The 20914-nt window shown below is 38.3% G+C and overlaps 1 protein-coding gene across 1 annotated transcript in view; it reads left to right on the top strand.

Annotated features, from left to right (window-relative positions):
* Positions 1-20914, top strand: part of PTPRR (protein tyrosine phosphatase receptor type R) — a 279496-nt gene that overhangs the window by 21661 nt on the left and 236921 nt on the right. The window contains exon 2 of the mRNA XM_050746581.1: positions 10628-10926. Coding sequence (XP_050602538.1) covers positions 10628-10926 — 299 coding nt within the window. The remainder of the gene's footprint in view (positions 1-10627; positions 10927-20914) is intronic.

The raw sequence follows: 20914 nt of genomic DNA, 5'->3' as shown, positions 1-20914 counted from the left end.
TTTTTATATAATTCTGCATTCAATTTGCCAATATTTTGTTGAGGACTTTTACATTTGTGTTCATAAGCAGTATTGGTCTATTGTTTTGTTTTGTTTTGTTTTTAGGATTGTCTCTATCTGCTTTTGTTATCAGGGTAATTGTGGCTTCATCAAATGATTTTGGGGAATGTTTCCCCTTCTATTTTCTGGGAGAAATTATATAGATTTGATGTTATCTTTTTCTTTAAATGTTTGGTAGACATTTTCAATTACGCCATTTGATCCTGCAGATTTTTATTCAGAAAAGGTTTAAGTAGAAATTTCGTTTCTTTTATAATTTTAGTACAATTTGGATTATTTATTTCATCTTTGGTGAGTTTCAATAGTTTGTGGTTTTCAAGGAATTATCATTTTATTTAAATTGTTGAATTTATATAAAAAGGATTGTTATTTTCCTTTTTATACATTTTTGCATCTGCTGAGTCTGTAATGATATCCCTCCTTTCATTTGATATTAGAAATTTGTGTTTCTCTCTGCCGGTCTTGCTAGAGTTTTATCAATTTTACTAATCTTTTCAAAGAACTAGCTTTTTTTTCACTCATTTTTCTCTCGTTTTTCTATTTTCAATGTAGTGATTTCTACTTTTAACTTTTTAATTTCTATACATTTATTTGACTCTTTTTTCTTGTTTCTTAAAAAGAAAGCTTATATTTTTGATTTGAGACCTTTTTTCTATTCTAATATAAGCATTTAATGTTATAATTTTTTCTCTAAACACTGTTTCAACTGCATCCCACAAATCATGATATGTTGTATTTTTATTTTAGTTTGGTTCAAAGTATGTTCTAATTTGTCTTGTGACTTTCTCTTTGGCCCATGGATATATATTTTTAATTGTACTTTAAGTTCTAGGGTACGTGTGCACAACATGCAGATTTGTTACATATGTATACATGTGCCATCTTGTTGTGCTGCACCCATTAACTCGTCATTTACATTAGGTATATCTCCTAATGCTATCCCTCCCCTCTCCCCCCATCCCACGACAGGCCTGGTGTGTGATGTTCCCCTTCCTGTGTCCAAGTGTTCTCATTGTTCAGTTCCCACCTATGAGTGAGAACATGCAGTGTTTGGTTTTCTGTTCTTGCAATAGTTTGCTCAGAATGATGGTTTCCAGCTACATCCATGTCCCTACAAAGGACATGAACTCATCCTTTTTTATGGCTGCATAATATTCCATGGTATACATGTGCCACATTTTCTTGATCCAGTCTATCATTGATGGACATTTGGGTTGGTTCCAAGCCTTTGCTATTATGAATAGTGCCGCAGTAAGCATAGGTGTGCATGTGTCTTTATAGCAGCATGATTTATAATCGTTTGGGTATATACCCAGTAATGGGATGGCTGGGTCAAATGGTATTTCTAGTTCTAGATCCTTGAGGAATTTCCACACCGTCTTCCACAATGGTTGAACTAGTTTACAGTCCCACCAACAGTGAAAAGTGTTCCTATTTCTCCACATCCTTTCCAGAACCTGTTGTTTCCTGACTTTTTAATGATCACCATTCCAACTGGTGTGAGATGTTATCTCATTGTGGTTTTGATTTGCATTTCTCTGATGGTGAGTGATGATAAGCATTTTTTCATGTGTCTGTTGGCTGCATAAGTGTCTTCTTTTGTAAAGTGTCTGTTAATATCCTTTGCCCACTTTTTTATGAGGTTGTTGTTTTTCTTGTAAATTTGTTTGAGTTCTTTGTAGGTTCTGGATATTAGCCCTTTGTCAGATGAGTAGATTGCAAAAATTTTCTCCCATTCTTTAGGTTGCCTGTTCACTCTGACTGTAGTTTCTTTTGCTGTGCAGAAGCTCTTTAGTTTAATTAGATCCCATTTGTCAATTTTGTTGCCATTGCTTTTGGTGTTTTAGACATGAAGTCCTTGCCCATGCCTATGTCCTGAATGGGTTTTGCCTAGGTTTTGTTCTAGGGTTTTTATGGTTTTAGGTCTAACATTTAAGTCTCTAATCTATCTTGAATTAATTTTTGTATAAGGTGTAAGGGATTCCGTTTTAGCTTTCTACATATGGCTAGCCAATTTTCCCAGCAGCATTTATTAAATAGGGAATCCTTTCCGCATGTCTTGTTTTTCTCAGGTTTGTCAAAGATCAGATGGTTGTAGATGTATGGTATTCTGAGGCTTCTGTTCTGTTCCATTGGTCTATATCTCTGTTTTGGTACCAGTACCATGCTGTTTGGGTTACTATAGCCTTGTAGTATAGTTTGAAGTCAGGTAGTGTAATGCCTCCAGCTTTGTTCTTTTGGCTTAGGATTGTCTTGGCAATGCAGGGTCTTTTTGTGTTCCATATGAACTTTAAAGTAGTTTTTTCCAGTTCTGTGAAGAAAGTCATTGGTAGCTTAATGGGGATGGCATCTATAAATTACCTTGGGCAGTATGGCCATTTTCATGATATTGACTCTTCCTATCCATGAACATGGAATGATCTTCCATTTGTTTGTGTCCTCTTTTATTTCACTGAGCAGTGGTTTGTAGTTCTCCTTGAAGAGGTCCTTCACATCCCTTGTAAGTTGGATTCCTAGGTATTTTATTCTCTTTGAAGCAATTGTGAATGTGAGTCCACTCATGATTTGGCTCTCTGTTTCTCTTATTGGTGTATACGAATGCTTGTGATTTTTGCACATTGATTTTGTATCCTGAGACTGCTGAAGTTGCTTATCAGCTTAAGGAGATTTTGGGCTGAGACAATGGGGTTTTCTAAATATACAATCATATCATCTGCAAAACGGGACAGTTTGACTTCCTCTTTTCCTAATTGAATATCCTTTATTTCTTTCTCCTGCTTGATTTCCCTGGCCAGAACTTCCAACGCTATGTTGAATAGGAGTGGTGAGAGAGGGCATGCCTGTCTTGTGCCAGTTTTCACAGGGAATGCTTCCAGTTTTTGCCCATTCAGTGTGATATTGGCTGTGGGTTTGTCATAAATAGCTCTTATTATTTTGAGATACATTCTATCAATACCAAATGTATTGAGAGTTTTTAGCATGAAGGGCTGTTGAATTTTGTCAAAGGCCTTTTCTGCATCTGTTGAGATAATCATGTGGTTTTTGTCTTTGGTTCTGTTTGTATGCTGGATTACATTTATTGATTTGTGTATGTCGAACCAGCCTTGCATCCCAGGGATGAAGTCAACTTGATCATGGTGGATAAGCTTTTTGATGTGCTACTGGATTCGGTTTGCCAGTATTTTATTGAGGATTTTTGCATCGATGTTCATCAGGGATATTGGTCTAAAATTCTCTTATTTTGTTGTGTCTCTGCCAGGCTTTGGTATCAGGATGATGCTGGCCTCATAAAATGAGTTAGGGAGGATTCCTTCCTTTTCTATTGATTGGAATAGTTTTAGAACAAATGGAACCAGCTCCTCCTTGTACCTCTGGTAGAGTTCGGCTGTGAGTCCATCTGGTCCTGGGTTTTTTTTTGGTTGGTAGGCTATTAATTATTGCCAATTCTATTTCTGAACCTGTTATTGGTCTATTCAGGGATTCAACTTCTTCCTGGTTTAGTCTTGGGAGAGTGTATGTGTCCAGGAATTCATCTATTTCTTCTAGGTTTTCTAGTTTATTTGCATAGAGGTGTTAAAGTATTCTCTGATGGTAATTTGTATTTCTGTGGGATTGGTGGTGATACCCCCTTTATCATTTTTTATTGTGTCTGTTTGATTCTTCTCTCTTCTCTTCTTTATTAGTTTTGCTAGTAGTCTATCGATTTTGTTGATCTTTTCAAAAAACCAACTCCTGGATTCATTGATTTTTTTTTTTTTTTTTTGAAGAGTTTTTTGTATCTCTATCTCCTTTAGTTCTGCTCTGATCTTAGTTATTTCTTGCCTTCTGCTAGCTTTCGAATGTGTTTGCTCTTGCTTCTCTAGTTCTTTTAATTGTGATGTTAGGGTGTCAATTTTAGATCTTTCCTGCTTTCTCTTGTGGACATTTAGTGCTATAAATCTCCCTCTACATACTGCTTTAAATGTGTCCCAGAGATTCTGGTATGTTGTATCTTTGTTCTCATTGGTTTCAAAGAACATCTTTATTTCTGCCTTCATTTCATTATGTACCCAGTAGTCATTCAGGAGCAGGTTGTTCAGTTTCCATGTAGTTGAGAGGTTTTGAGTGAGTTTCTTAATCCTGAGTTCTAGTTTGATTGCACTGTGGTCTGAGAGACAGTTTGTTATAATTTCTGTTCTTGTACATTTGCTGAGGAGTGCTTTACTTCCAACTATGTGGTCAATTTTGGATAAGTGTGATGTGGTACTGAGAAGAATGTATATTCTGTTGATTTGGGGTAGAGAGTTCTATAGATGTCTATTAGGTCTGCTTGGTGCAGAACTGGGTTCAATTCCTGGATATCCTTGTTAACTTTCTGTTTTGTTGATCTGTCTAATGTTGACAGTGGGGTGTTGAAGTCTCCCATTATTATTGTATGGGAGTCTAAGTCTCATTGTAAGTCTCTAAGGACTTGCTTTATGAATCTGGGTGCTCCTGTATTGGGTGCATATATATTTAGGATAGTTAGGCTCTTCTTGTTGAATTGATTCCTTTACCATTATGTAATGGCCTTCTTTGTCTCTTTTGATCTTTGTTGGTTTAAAGTCTGTTTTATCAGAGACTAGGATTGCAACCCCTGCATTTTTTTGTTTTCCATTTGCTTGGTTAGATCTTCCTCCATCCCTTTATTTTGAGCCTATGTTTGTCTCTGCACATGAGATGGGTCTCCTAAATACAGCACACTAATGGGTCTTGACTCTTTATCCAATTTGCCAGTCTGTATCTTTTAATTGGAGCATTTAGCCCATTTACATTTAAGGTTAATATTGTTATGTGTGAACTTGATCCTGTCATTATGATGTTAGCTGGTTATTTTGCTCGTTAGTTGATGCAGTTTCTTCCTAGCATCGATGGTCTTTACATTTTGGCATGTTTTGCAGTGGCTGGTACCAGTTATTCCTTTCCATGTTTAATGCTTCCTTCAGGAGCTCTCGTAGGGCAGGCCTGATGGTGACAAAATCTCTCAGCATTTGTTTGTCTGTAAAGGATTTTATTTCTCCTTCACTTACGAAACTTAGTTTGGCTGGATATGAAATTCTGGGTTGCAAATTCTTTTCTTTAAGAATGTTGAATATTGGCCCCCACTCTCTTCTGGCTTGTAGAGTTTCTGCGAGAGATCCACTGTTAGTCTGATGGGCTTCCCTTTGTGGGTAACCCGACCTTTCTCTCTGGCTGCCCTTAACACTTTTTCCTTCATTTCAACTTTGGTGAATTTGACAATTATGTGTCTTGGAGTTGCTCTTCTCGAGGAGTATCTTTGTGGCATTCTCTGTATTTCCTGAATTTGAATGTTGGCCTGCCTTGCTAGGTTGGGGAAGTTCTCCTGGATAATATCCTGCAGAGTGTTTTCCAACTTGGTTCCCTTCTCCCCGTCACTTTCAGGTACACCAATCAGATGTAGATTTGGTCTTTTTGCATAGTCCCGTATTTCTTAGAGGTTTTGTTCGTTTCTTTTTCTCTCTTTTTCTCAAAACTTCTTGCTTCATTTCATTCATTTGATCTTGAATCACTGATACCCTTTCTTCCAGTTGATTGAATCAGTTACTGAAGCTTGTGCATTTGTCACGTAGTCCTCGTGCCATGGTTTTCAGCTCTATCAGGTCATTTAAGGACTTCTCTACATTGATTATTCTAGTTAGCCATTCATCTAATCTTTTTTCAAGGTTTTTAGCTTCTTTGCGATGGGTTTGAACTTCCTCCTTTAGCTTGGAGAAGTTGAATCGTCTGAAGCCTTCTTCTCTCAACTCGTCAAAGTCATTCTCCATCCAGCTTTGTTCTGTTGCTGGCGAGGAGCTGTGTTCCTTTGGAGGGGGAGAGGCACTCTGATTTTTAGAATTTTCACCTTTTCTGCTCTTTTTTCCCCCCATATTTGTGGTTTTATCTACCTTTGGTCTTTGATGATGGTGACGTGCAGATGGGGTTTTGGTGTGGATTTCCTTTCTGTTTGTTAGTTTTCCGTCTAACAGTCAGGACCCTCAGCTGCAGGTCTGTTGGAGTTTGCTGGAGGTCCACTCCAGACCCCGTTTGCCTGGGTTTCAGCAGCAGAGGCTGCAGAAGAGTGAATATTGCTGGACAGCAAATGTTGCTGCCTGATCGTTCCTCTGGAAGCTTCGTCTCAGAGGGATACCCAGCTGTGTGAGGTGTCAGTCTGCCCCTACTGGGGGGTGCCTCCCAGTTAGGCTACTTGGGGGTCAGGGACCCACTTGAGGAGGCAGTCTTTCCGTTCTCAGATCTCAAACTCCATGCTGAGAGAACCATTACTCTCTTCAAAGCTGTCAGACAGGGACATTTAAATCTGCAGAGGTTTCTGTTGGCTTTTGTTTGGCTATGCCCTGTCCCTAGAGGTGGATTCTACAGAGGCAGGCAGGCTTCCTTGAACTGCGGTGGGCTCCACCCAGTTCGAGTTTCCTGGTGGCTTTGTTTACCTACTCAAGCCTCAGCAATGGCAGGCACCCCTCCCCCAGCCTTGCTGCCACCTTGCAGTTAGATCTCAGACTGCTGTGCTAGCAATGAGGGAGGCTCTGTGCACGTGGGACCCTCTGAGCTAGGCACAAGATATAATCTCCTGGTGTGCCATTTGCTAAGACCCTTGGTAAAGCGCAGTATTAGGGTGGGAGTGACCCAATTTTCCAGGTGCTGTGTGTCACAATTTCCCTTGGTTAGGAAAGGGAATTCCCATACCCCTTCCTGGGTGAGGTGATGCCTTGCCCTGCTTCAGCTCTCGCTTAGTGGGCTGCACCCACTGTCCTGCACCCACTGTCCGACACACCCCAGTGAGATGAACCTGGTACCTCAGTTGGAAATGCAGAAATCACCTGTCTTCTGGGTCACTCACGCTTGGAGCTGTAGCCTGGAGCTGTTCCTATTTGGCCATCTTGGAACCACCGGGCCCATGGATATTTAGAAATGTGTTTTTTTAATTTCCAAATTTTGGAAATATTCTTATTTTCTTTCTGTTACTGCTAGTTTAATTCCTTCATGGCCAAAGAGTATACTTTGTATAATTTCAGTTTTCAAAATATGTTATTTTATGGCCCAGTATATGATCTTTCTTGATGAACACCCCATAAGCACTTGAAAAGAATGTGTATTCTGGTGTTTTTGGTTGTGTGTTCTGTAAACACCTATTAAATCCAGTTGGTTGATGGTGTTGTTCTTGTACAACCTTGCCTTTCCTCCTTTTCTGTCTCCTCATACTATTGAGAGAGAACAGTTAAAACCTCCAATGATAATTGTGAATTTTCCTATTTCTCCTTTCATTTTTGTCAGCTTTGCTCCATGAATTTTAAGCTCATTTTTGATGCATATATATTTAGGAATATTATGTATTCTTATGTACATTGCATCATATGTCCATCATTATGTAATGTCCCTCTTTATCCTTGGTAATTTGTTTGTGCTGAGTTGATATTAATATAGTCACTCCAGCTTTCTTTTGATTAGGTTTTCATGGTATATTGTTTTTCATTCTTTCACTTTACATGTATCTATATCATTATATTTAAAGTGAGTTTCTTGCACTTCTACACCTGCATCTGAGTCCAGGGGCAGGTGTTGATAGGAGAGAGAGGGAAAAGAGCTATGACTGTTGGCTGCTTTAGAATTACGGCTTCACTAATAGATAACTTGGCATCTCAATCTTCACTTTTCCAAAATTTTTACTTGAGTATATTCATAAAGCTGAAGTGAAGGAGGCAGTAGAGAGGTACCATTTGAGGATGGAAAATACAAAACTCATTCCAGATACTAGGTCAGCGGTCCTCAAACATCAGAGTTTGAATATAAGAATTCTATTATAAATCTAGATTCCTAGGCTACATCTACAGAGATTATGATTTGGTAGTTCTAGGCTGGGGTCTGAAAAACTGCGTCATCATGTCCCAGGTAGTTCCGATGCAGAGAATCTAAGGACAGCACTATGAAATGTTTTTTCTTATCTAATGATTGTGGTAGGACACCTGATATTATGTGGCTCTCTTAGAACTCATTACTCAAGAACAAGGCAGGACTAAGTTCATTCACACAGACAAGTGGATAAGGTTGGGAAATTTTAATTATGTTTCAATTGTACTTCAACTTAGATTTTGTCCCTTTTTTGGTAGGCCAATTTTAGCACACATTTGTTAACTGGACTTATCTGTGCTATTTAGATAAAGTGGCTCTGAAAAGACTTGGTGTGATTGGTAATATATAAAAAAAAAAAAGATTGAAGATATTTGTGTAATTGACTCAGTTTGTCAGTTATTTCTCCTCTTTTCAGATATCTACTTTCTCCATTCTTCTAAGCTGCTTTTTTCTTTTTTATTTACCATTTGTAGAGAATCCAGAGTAGAGGAATTGCTAGTTTTTACAGCCTTTGCTTTCCATCAAGTCTTGTGTGACCAACATATACGTCTTCCATCTTCAGCAACTCTGTTTCACCAATATCCCTTCAACTTTCATGTGAGATTATAAAGATAGGTTTTTTTTTTAGCCCAAGTGCTTTATTCCATGATATAATAGATAGTATGAGAATCATCTGCTGTTACCAGTAGCTTTATCTTTTTAGACCACTTGAATTATATTTTATGTGGATCCTGAAATAGTAATGGAAACTAATCATCATGTCTTCAGTTCTGAGCATGCTGAATCGACCATAACTTTTTTAAACAATCAAGCCACCCATAGTTTGCCAAAGATGATGATTGGACAATTGATGACCTTTAAATAATTGTGAATTTTATTTCTCCATATTAAATGGGTTCCTTGGATTTGGAAATGAAACTATCATTAAGAACATATGTAGTATAATGGAATTCAGAACCGGATACCTCAATGTTGTTATTCTTATCACTGTTTTATTCATGGAAAATGGTGCTAAATGTTTTAGATGTATGTAAACTTTCTGACCACAAGGTGTATGTTTAGTATTTTACTAAAAAGTAATTTACTAAGTAATATTGTAGTGTCCTAGAAGAGTGTCTACATTTCTGAAAGGGGAGTAATTTTCTTCTTTCCCTCTGAGAAACTATCTGATATCACTACAATGAAGTTATTCCTTTGGGGTTAAGAAATAAAATAACATACTATTTTCATCCTAGTTTACTTTTCCAATATCACTCATTTAGGGATGATTCTGTGCTTTGGAAAAGGTATATTGTATGCATAAATGAACTTGGGTTTCTCACCTAAGAGAACATAGAGAAATTTACAATGCCCAGTAGCATGAGGACTAGATCTGCCATGATAATGCTATTGAATAGCTGAAATTTGCAAGAAAAACAAAACAAAACAAAGAGCAGACCCTTGGATGATTTGGGAAGTAAAAGATAAAAATAGTAGAAGATTGGAGAAGAATTCTTGTAAAAAGACAGCACTTGTTACCATAGGCATTGGTACCCAGGGAAAATCTGGGGTACCATTGCTAGGCACTATGTTATATAACAGATCTCATGTTTGCTTTTCTAATTGGTGTTTGACCTAGTAATGTTCTTTTTGATTCATATGTATTATCTATTTCCTCCCGTGGCCAGTAGCAAACAGGAGAAACCATTGCATAAATATGCAATGAATATTTATCTAACAGAAGAAATAAAGATGAATGTATTTGTTACTAAATAAATTCAATTGCTGTAACAAAGATACTTAAAATAATAGCAGGTAAAACAATAGAAAATTGTTTTTCTCTCCTCTAGTCGTCCGAGTGGGAACTGTGAGGTTGATATGGTAGTTTCACTTTCATCAGGGATCAGAATCTTTTGTCTTAGTGCTCTACCATCTTTGACACATGCTTTCTACCTCATACTCCTACCAGACCACCTGCATTTCAGCCAGCACAAAGGAGGAAATGTAGAAAGGAAGGCCATATCATATCCCTGCTAACGTCTGTTTACTCACATTCCAATAGGTATAACTTGATCAAATGGCAATGCTTAGTTGCAGGGAAGACTGAAAGAAATGTAGTCTCTATCTAGATGGCCATATTACTTACCTAAGTAAGGAGAGGATGGATATTGTTTGGACTACTGAAAGCTGGTACCACAATAAGTACACTCAGATTTCTTCCCTCAGTGAGCTTAAATATTCTGTAAGCGTGAAGAAAACTGTTCATTGTAATACAAGCAATAAGTATGAAATAAGAATTGTAGGAAATGCTTATATTTAAAGAAAGCTTAAATATGTTAAAAATATTTATAATTTCAGCAGCAGATATGACATCCAGGAATAGAAGCCCAACTAGGTATTGAAACTATGGGTGTAGACAAAGGAGGAAATTTCTTGGTAAAAGTGGTATCAGAATATCTGAAAAATAGGACTTTTTCAAAGTACACCCACTTCTATCCACCTAAAGTCTTTGAGAGGCCTTCATACCACCAGGTGTATTCTATTTGTTAAGAATCATGAAGCAGAGAAAGAACGATGGAGACTAACCAAAATCCTTCACAAGTCTTAAAGCCTCTCAAGAAAGGGTAAATCTCTTCATCACATATATCTCCCTCTCTTACTGAATAGGGTCTCTGATATTGTTTCTGCTTCTTCCCTCTTTCAGGGTGCTTTTCAGGAAACAATGATCATTTTTTGGCAATTAATCAGAAGAAGAGTGGGAAGCCGGTATTCGTTTATCAGCATTCACAAGACATTGAGAAGAGCCTGGATATCGCTCCACAAAAAATCTATAGACATAGCTACCATTCTTCTTCCGAAGCTCAAGTAAGCAAACGCCACCAGATTGTCAATTCAGCATTTCCTAGACCTGCATATGACCCGTCTGTCAATCTGCTGGCCATGGACGGTCAAGATCTTGAAGTGGAAAATCTTCCAATCCCAGCAGCAAATGTAATTGTGGTGGTAAGTAGTATGTTAAACTGATGCTGAGGCTGATGTTGATGCTTTCCTGTCATTGATACTTGAAAAAAGAAAAACACTGATTGTGAATAGTTGTCAATGAATCCCAATGGGTATGTACCACAGCAGTTATTCTGTGGTACTTCTAATTTGTTACTTGGACTATTGTCTGTTTTCTTCTTCTTATGAAATCAGAAAACTTGCCTGTATCCTCTGCTCATAGCAGAATGCATGGTACATGGTAGATGCTTAATAAATATTTGAATAAAAGATTACTTTAGGAAGGCCTTATATTATAGTTGAATATATCTTAAACTGAGCCTCCTGCCTTCTGTGAGAATCTGTTTTAAGCAGATAGGCCTTAGTCTCAGCCTGTGTAAATAAATAGTACTTATTGAAGATCCTCTGGTCACTTGACTCAAATGCCAATAAATGAGGCAACTGAGAGGAGGTGTGGTAGAGGGAGAGTAGTTTTCTGTCACTGGAGCAAATAAAATGCGTTGGGAGTAGTTGATAGATAATATTTCTGATATTACTGATAAGCACCATTCTTTATTAATCAAAGTGATAAAATGATCCCATTGCTTATGTTCTTAAAGTTCCCTTGCTTGTATAACCCAGATTAGAGGTTCCCAAATTGTGGAGGCGTCATGGTTTAAATACATGCTGAGGTTGGCACCCTATTTGGACTATAGTTACTCTCTGGTTTATCACCATAATAGGAGGATCCACACTGAAACTATAAATCAGTAGTTAAATGGTTGTTATTGCATCTCTGCTCCAAAATATAATCAAATGAGTTGATTTGTGAGGCCAAGATAATTCAGTGAAACCATGTTTGCATTTTGGCAACTTCTCTATGCACCAAATGTAATTAAATTTAACAAGCTTCTTTTTTTTTCTTTATTTTTTTTTAACCTACTACATATAGTATACTTAGTGTTGAGAATCAAAGTTCCATTCATCGATGTTTTCAACTAGCATACACTGAGTATTTATTATGATCTAGGTTCCCCTTGGGATATCTGGAAATAGAGACAAATGAAATACAGTTTCTTGTTTTGCTTGGAAAATGTCTGGAGGAAATATCAATAATTCAATAAAAATCACAAGCTAAGAACACAAGATGAACTCTTGTTAAGAGAAAATATGTGGGTCACTTGGCATCCTGAAATACTCGAACAAGTTTTCTGCATTTACATGAGTAGCAGATGTTCTGAAGGTGAAAGTCATGTACTGTGTTTATTCAGTGAAGATAAATGATGTCAATGATGTCTCTGTATCTGGAGATGCTCCTGTTAATGCTAGGGCTCATGGGAGATGTTTCCTCTAGTGACCATCATATACCCATAGTCATCAACTCTTAAAGTCACTGTGAATTACAGTTCAAGAGGCTTGTTCTATCTTGTAATGTCATGTACTGTCGAGTTAATTTGATATTATGGACAATAAAAGGCATCGATGAGGAATTCTGGCAGGTCATTTCACTTTCAGCTTATTTGTGGTTTGGAGATTCATGAAGAAGCTGTGCTTTTTCTTTTGGGTGATGATTACATAGAGGCAATAGGCAATTTTGCTGCATTAACTTTCCCTAGCCTCTTTTGATCTAGCCTCTAACCATGCTGTGGCTTTGGTAGCTGGCAACACCAATTTCCAGTTCTAATGTTTCCTGTAATCCACTTATTACTTATGTACATGATGATTTAGCAGCAAAACCGGGGAGGCAGGGTTATTTTTTAAATAAATCAATAATGTTTAGCTTCCTCAAAAAGCAAAGGGGTGATGCAATTAAATATCAGCTGATTGGAAGATGCATTCCATACAGAAAATGGATATATGGATGGGGCATACAGGAAGCAAGGGATGTATTCTGGGGCAGCATAATGACTTTAACGGAATAATTGATGTATTTGTGCATATCGTGTGTACATGTGTATGAAACATATATATCAATGCAGACCTTGTTTGAGGGACATTGTAGTGGTACTAAGAATTATTTTGAGACTGAATTTATACTCAAATAAACTGTGTTCATGACTGTCAGTATCTTGAGCTGGAGAAATTGTGGACATCTTTTTTTTCCAGCCAGGGTAAAAAGCTACACTCAACCTCTAAAATGTATATGTAACTTCTAAGACTTCCTAGCTCAGAAGGAAGGATCAAGCATCCCTCCTCCAATACTTTTTCTCTTTCTTGTTTCAAATATCATTGACAGTGAGTTTTAGAATGCTACATTTAAAAAGGACATGAAAGTTACATGTGTCTCTCCTCTCTTCCTGATTCCCAATTGCCACCACAAAGCATTTCATAAGAGCATTTGTCCACAAATGAATTTTTTCCTCTTTCTTCTTTTTATTAGTAATCAGGAAAATTTATAGTTTATTGGTTACAAGGAGAGTACAGCACAATTAGAATGTTCATCCCAAATAATGCTAACTATGTTCCGGAAACTCAATTAAGCTGTTATTAGGATTTCTGTGCAGGTACAATGTAGAGAGGATATGAATGCCTCAAGGTCAGTGCTATGGTAAGAGGAAAAAAATATGGCTTTAGATAAAAGTGTGCTGTAAAATCCGTAGCTCTTGTCACTGGATCCCCAGGATATTTGTCAAGACACAAGGCCACAACACCAGGAAGGAGGGAACCCAGAGGTGCAAGTGAAAGTGGTGGAATGGTAGCAACTACAGGCCATTTCAGTTCAGCATAGGCTGCTGAGTGAAGAATGTTCTCGCCTGGCCAGAATCGGAGCAAACTGGGGACTAGTAAGGCTTGGGAATATAAGGGGTGGTTTTTGACATCAGCAAAAGGGCATGGAAATGGGAAGATTATGATCTACTCTGTTACATGGACTTGTGGGAAAGAAAAATAAAGGAAAGGAGAAGAAGATGGAGGAGAAGAAAGAGGAGAAGCAGCAGCAGGGGAAGGAAAGGAGTCAAGGAGCTAAGGGAAAAAGAAGGGAGGGGGAAGGGAGGAGAGGATACAGTGGCAGCTTTTAGGGACGCGGGAAGCATTCTGTGAGCACATAGGAAGAGGGTGGTGAGTTTCCAGGGGCTTGCGATCCTCTCCTCGAGATCCTAGGATCCTAAAACTTCTTGTCTTCCTCACCACTCACCCAGATCAACACATAGACATTTTATTGTTTCTGTGACACAGAATATTCTTTGCAAATACTTTTTATCAGGTATTTGACTTAGAAAGCTATTAAAGCCAAAAACTTGTGATATCTATGGGTATTAATTACATTCTAAACTCGGGTTTATGGCATACCTCAGCTTTGTTCTTCTGTTGACTACCTTTTGAGATGCATCTTATAGGTAAAGTAATAATCTCTAGACATTATTTGAAGGGCTTTGAAAGTCCGGCTGTCTCATTGCTTTGCCACAGTAAATAAATTTTGTAGCATTTACTGTATGATGTGAATAAATAACTGTTGGACACTTTTTCAGTAGACAAATTGGTTTAACTATAATTTTATATTTGTAGAGTAGATTACCCAAAGGATGGGCTTAGTCTATGTACATATCAACAGAATTCAGCCATGTCATGGAAGATGTATTGGTGAGGAATACTTTGTCGCAAGTGATGACAAATCCAACCCAAACTGGAGAAAATTTAGTGGTTCAAATACCAACACTTTTGTAGTATATTTAGCTTTAGATATGATTCAATCAACAGTTAACATTTCTCCTGACACATGAGAAAGTTAAGATCCCTGGGATATGTGTTAAAATTCAGATTGTTTGCCAATGAGGACTATGCTTTAATACAACCTGTTGGGTTCATTATATTTTGACCCTGAAAAGTCTCAAATTTGTGAAAAACTACAGTAGCCTTCTTGACAGTGATGACTCATATAGTAGGGACGAGAGGTCTGTGCTGAGCTATGGAGAAGCAGATGTCTAGGCTTATTCTTGAGCTAAGTGACTTGCTCATGGTGGGCAAACTCACAGAAAGCATGGTTCAAACACAGGCTTTGGGAAATTTTTTGAATTAATATGTGTTAAGGGCATATGGGATCAAAATAGTAAATGTAATACCAAGTCCAAAATACTAAATTGGTGAAACGCACAAGTCTACTATAATGTGAGGTGTGACTCAGATGTGCTTCAATACAGTCCCAGAACACCTGTACCAAGTTCCTAGATGGAGGCATATAAAGCCCTAAGATAATAAATCTGATTTTCAAACTTGCAATACAAGGAGATTGGTTAAACAACAACTATTAGGTCAGGAGATCGAGACCATCCTGGCTAACACGGTGAAACCCCGTCTCTACTAAAAAATACAAAAAACTAGCCGGGCGAGGTGGCGGGCGCCTGTAGTCCCAGCTACTCGGGAGGCTGAGGCAGGAGAATGGCATAAACCCGGGAGGCGGAGCTTGCAGTGAGCTGAGATCCGGCCACTGCACTCCAGCCTGGGCGGCAGAGCGAGACTCCGTCTCAAAAAAAAAAAAAAAAAAAAAAAAAAAAAAAAAAAAAAACAACAACTATTGAAAATACATGCATGGAAATTTACAAATGGAAAAGGAGAAATCATAGAGCAATCTGAGTCCAAATGAGAAATTAAAGAATGATAAGGGAGGCCTCACAAGTGAGTGGGAAAAGATTATTGACTATGTGAGATTGGCACAATTGAATAGCTTTTTGGCAAAAAAAAAAAAAATCATGATAGTGATAAGTAAATTATTTTTTGCTAAGCGTAAAACATTGATAGTATACTAAGAACTATGCAAGTATTATCTCATATAATTGTTACGGCAAGTCTATGGCAACAACAAAACTATTATCTCTGTTTGATTCTTTGCTTTTCTTTCCCTCATAAATTATTGGAACATGCTGCAAACTGGTCACTATCCATTCTTTCCCATTTTTGTTATGGTGATCTGCAGAAAGTTTGAATCAGATCATATCACACCACACCACACACACACACACACACACACATACACACATTCATGACTGCCTTTTCATTGCCATTGAACTAAAATTCAAACATTTTCCCATGTCCTACATCCTACATCACCTGGGATCCAAGATCCCCAGAACTCTTGCCTAAGGATTCTGATTCCATAGTTCTGGGATGGATCCCAGGAATCAATGCCTTCAGGAAGCATTCTGGAGGATACTTGGGTTTTCAGAGGTTTAGGAAGCATAGCACACAACCTGGCCTATCCCTGTGTCTCTGAGTCCATCTCCCACCACTCCACCTCTCCTTGACTCCTTGCAAACTGCTCTGGCCTTCTCTCTTCCTCACGAGAGCGAGCCTATACCTGCCTGAATCAGGAATTTTACCCTTGCTGTTCTACCTAGAATAACACACTTCCTGTAAATCTTGTGTCTAGCACATAATGAAGGCTCATTAATTATTTTTAAATTAATAAATAAATGCCAAGTAATAGAATGCAGTTGTTTTAGACACTGAGATGATGAATGATTTTTTTATTGCATTTTTAAACCTCAACCTGCAGTAAATTTCCTACTTTTTTCTTCACCTTATTACTTAATTTTTTTTTTTTTTTTTTTTTTTTTTTTTTTGACAGTCTTGCTCTGTTGCCCAAGCTGCAGTGCAGTGGTGCAATCTCGGCTCACTGCAACCTTCACCTCCTGGGTTCAAGCGATTCTCCTGCCTCAGCCTCTCAAGTAGCTGGGACTACAGGCATGCACCACCATGCCCAGCTAAATTTTTTGTCTTTTTAGTAGAGATGGGGTTTCACCATGTTGGCCCAGCTGGTCTCATACTCCTGACCTCAAGTGATCTACCTGCCTCGGCCTCCCAAAGTGCTCGGATTACAGGCATGAGACACCGTGCCTGACCCCTACTTGAATTTTTAACAGACAGCTTGGATAGTTTTCAGGAACAAATTTCAAAAGTAGAAATGTAAAACCAAAAAGAAAATAAGCATTGGGAACATATGCCATCACTGAAAGGAGGAGGGAGCTGTCTTACACCTAGCCAGAGTGACACTGTTTAAAACTACAGCTTCCAAAGACATTTATGTCCACCTGCCTGCATTATTTTTCTTCGTCGTCCTTATGAAGCACTTCTAGCTAATACCTTTTATGTCTCTTTCTTCCCCAGTTATAATGTATGTTCCACAAGATTGAGATTTTTCTATTTTGTTCCTGCTATATTTCCAGTGACCACAATGATATAGGGGCTCATAACTATTTACTTGAGAAAGAATGAGTTGATGCCAAAAGAAACACAATTCAAAAGCTTGTAATTAAATAGTACATCTTGTTATCAAGAAAATATGATTTAGTATGTAATTTTAACACTTAATTACCTATTATCATATCTTGTTTTACATTTTATCTCCCCACCTAGAGTGGAAATTCCATTAAAAATATACTTGTTTTGCATCTGTAACCTTTCAATAGCAAATGCAAAATAGCTAGTCAATGAATATTGATGATTGCTTAATCTATTTCCAGGATTCAAAATCATTTGACTTGACTTAAAGGATCCACAGTAGCCATTTCACAGATACTAATAAAAAATAAAATACAGCTTCCAGTTAGATTTTATTTTTAAGAAAGTCTAGAAAAAGAAATTCAATGATCTACTCCAGAAGTTTGGTTGAACTTTTGTTCTTCTCTTAACCTAATGTTAATGCTTCCTATTAAATTATAAGATCTTATATAATCACCTTCTTATATAATCGCCAGACTTGCATTGCAGAAAGTTTCATGCTTAGATTTCCCCAGCTATTACTGTATCCTTGCACAATACTCTTGAAGTAGAAATTCCGTTCTTGAGCTTGGCATCCTGACAGTCATAACTGTCACCATCTGTTGCTTTTCACCATTTCTAGCTATTAAAGCAGCAAGGAAGATGCTGGAATGCAGTCTGGAAAAGCTAGAGGCTAAGCCTTAGCAATGTCTGTGTTAGGTTACAACCCTGGACCACTCAGTGCGTCTGCTTGTTTGGGATCATATACACTCAATATTAGGACGAATCAAGTCTTAAGATTCGTCCTGATATTAAGGACGAATAGAGCTAGTTTAATTGATTGTCAATACTAAAGATAGGCCCTGCTCTCCAGGTGCAATGAACGGGCAGGGAATAACTTAGTAATATTTTTGTTCTGATTCAAAAAATTACACATTTTCATGCAGTTGTGGAATATTTAGAAACTTTAGATAAGGAAAAGGGGAAATAAAAACCATCCTTAACCAGCCAGGTGGGGTAGCTCATACCTGTAATCCCAACACCTTGGGAGGCCGAGGTGGGCGGATCACGAGGTCAGGAGATTGGGACCATCCTGTCTAACACAGTGAAACCCCGTCTCTACTAAAAATACAAAAAATTAGCCGGGTGTGGTGGTGGGTGCCTGTAGTCCCAGCTACTCAGGAGGCTGAGGCAGGAGAATAGCATGAACCCAGGAGGTAAAGCTTGCAGTGAGCGGAGATCACACCACCGCATTCCAGCCTGGGCAATAGAACGAGACTCCATCTCAAAAAACAAAACAAAAAACCATCCTTAACTGTTAGATAACCAAGGTAATCTTGCTCTCTAGATATATTCTTTTCTATGTACAGGTATGCATATATTTTTTACAAAAGTATGAAATCTGCATATATGTGCTTTATAATTTTTTACTTACTTTATATGTTTACATTATGGATGGCTTTCCAAGTCATTCTCTTTGTACAGCATCACTTTTAACAGCTGCTAAAAATTTCATTGTATAGTAGCTGTCACAGTTTTATAGATTGACTTATAGTCCCAATACAGTCATTGATTTAAGGCCACTCATCCTGAGAAGGAGACATAAATGATGATGACTATATCAAATATAGTAGTATTTTCGAAGCAACTGCCCAATTAATATTACTGAGAGAATTTGGTGAGCTTATCTCAGGGAAAGCTACTTTCTTTTTTTTTTTTTTTTTTTTTTTTTTTTTTTTTTTTTTTTGAGACGGAGTCTCGCTCTGTCGCCCAGGCTGGAGTGCAGTGGCGCAATCTCGGCTCACTGCAAGCTCCGCCTCCCGGGTTCACGCCATTCTCCTGCCTCAGCCTCCCGAGTAGCTGGGACTACAGGCGCCCACAACCGCGCCCGGCTAATTTTTTGTATTTTTTAGTAGAGACGGGGTTTCACCGTGGTCTCGATCTCCTGACCTTGTGATCCGCCCGCCTCGGCCTCCCAAAGCGCTGGGATTACAGGCGTGAGCCACCGCGCCCGGCCGCTACTTTCTTTATAAACTCTTTATATAATTGCAATATAGGATCTAATTTTTTTTCATTTAGGCAAATTATGTGCATTTCATAGATCTTAGACCTTAATTCTTCAGTAAGGTGAAATATTTAAAATAGCCAAAGGAGTAAACAGAACCAAAAAGAATGTTCTGATTAGAAGATACAAAACATTCTATTTCAGAACTTACCTTAGAAGAAGGACAGTGCTGTTCCTCTTTATGTTGGAGCCAGAAAAAACTTTTTTTTTTTTTTTTTGAGACAGAGTCTTGCTCTGTTGCCCAGGCTGGAGTGTAGTGGCGCGATCTCAGCTCGCTACAAGCTCCACCTCCTGGGTTCACGCCATTCCCTGGCCTCAGCCTCCTGAGTAGCTGGGACTACAGGCACCTGCCACCACGCCCAGCTTATTTATTTATTTATTTTTATTATTATTTTTTTTTAGTAGAGATGGAGTTTCACCATGTTAGCCAGGATGGTCTTGATCTCCTGACCTCGTGATCCGCCCACTTTGGCCTCCCAAAGTGCTGGGACTGCAGGCATGAACCACCGCGCCCGGCGAAAAACCTTTTTTAATCCGAAATTTCCACAATAATGTCAAAAAATGGGATCTGCAGATAAACAAAATAGTATGTTTTCTTTGGAGCAAATATTTACTTGGAGCTTTCAGTTCTCTCTAAAATTGCCTTTGGTTTTCCAGTTGTTAAGAACCATTCTCCTGTGTGTCTTTTGTTAATGACTTTGTCCCCATTTCTTTTTTTCCTTCTTTGTCTACTTATCTGTAATCATAAATGCCTGTAAATCATGCTTACTATCTTGTTACTGTTCAGTAGTTCAGTTAAAAATCTCACTGCTAATGGCTAATTATACTGGGCTTTCTGGGCATTTGGCCCTGCTCCTGAGTGATGGGATTGGCACCACTTAGCAAAATGCTTTTGTTTTCTCACTGTGATCCCTATGACTCAGGTGGTAGAAACAACGTGTTTCTTTCTCTTGCTTTAGGAAAAATACAAAAGCTAAAAGTACCTAGAAGGTTCTCTCCCTGGGCAAAGTTAAGAAGCTTAACTCACAGTGCTAGTCTACAATTGGAATGTGAGTCTAGAGTTCAGACAGGTCACAGTCAAAGCTTTAGACCTGGGAGATATTCACAGACCCACGCATGGCAGTTAACCCTGTATGAGTGGATGAGAGAATGCAGACAGAGGGAAAGAATAGAATATGGGAGAATAAAGTGTTTATAAATAAATGTAGACACAGAGGCAAACTCTTGGGTCTTGCAGTACTGGCCTGCTTGACTCTTATTTCTTGTTTCTTACTTTTCTCCAAAGTGTTTAGTATGATAAGGGTGGCTCTCCTGTGAGGTTTTAGTCTAGAGGGTTCTTGGTGTTCTATATCCTCTGGGAACCCAGGGGCTGGGTAGCAGTCACGGCAGTGACTTAGGATACAGATTCTGACCATCACTCCTCCTATTTATCATAGCTAGTGATGGGGTGCAAAGAATCTTGGAATCAGCAATAACAAGCAATAGTTCCAAAAGGAAATACCTCCAGGGCTAAGCCAGTGTACATATTTAATGATCAAGCTTCTAGATTTGGAGATCTCTTCACTTTCTCCTGCACAGGATTAGATTTCCATTTGCTTCTTGGAGTTTGGAAAGAAAGATGTGGCTGTAGGAGATTCAGTGGTCCAGCCACGGGTGACAGAATAAAAACCTTTAACCAGGTTGAAGAAGATTGGTAATAGAGTTATCAGTATGAAACTAAACAACAAATCCAACAGCATAACGCAAAGGCTGTGT

This window comes from Macaca thibetana, chromosome 11 (genome assembly GCF_024542745.1).
Source record: "Macaca thibetana thibetana isolate TM-01 chromosome 11, ASM2454274v1, whole genome shotgun sequence".
Classification (NCBI taxonomy): domain Eukaryota; kingdom Metazoa; phylum Chordata; class Mammalia; order Primates; family Cercopithecidae; genus Macaca; species Macaca thibetana.
This window is presented reverse-complemented; position numbering and strand designations above follow the sequence as displayed.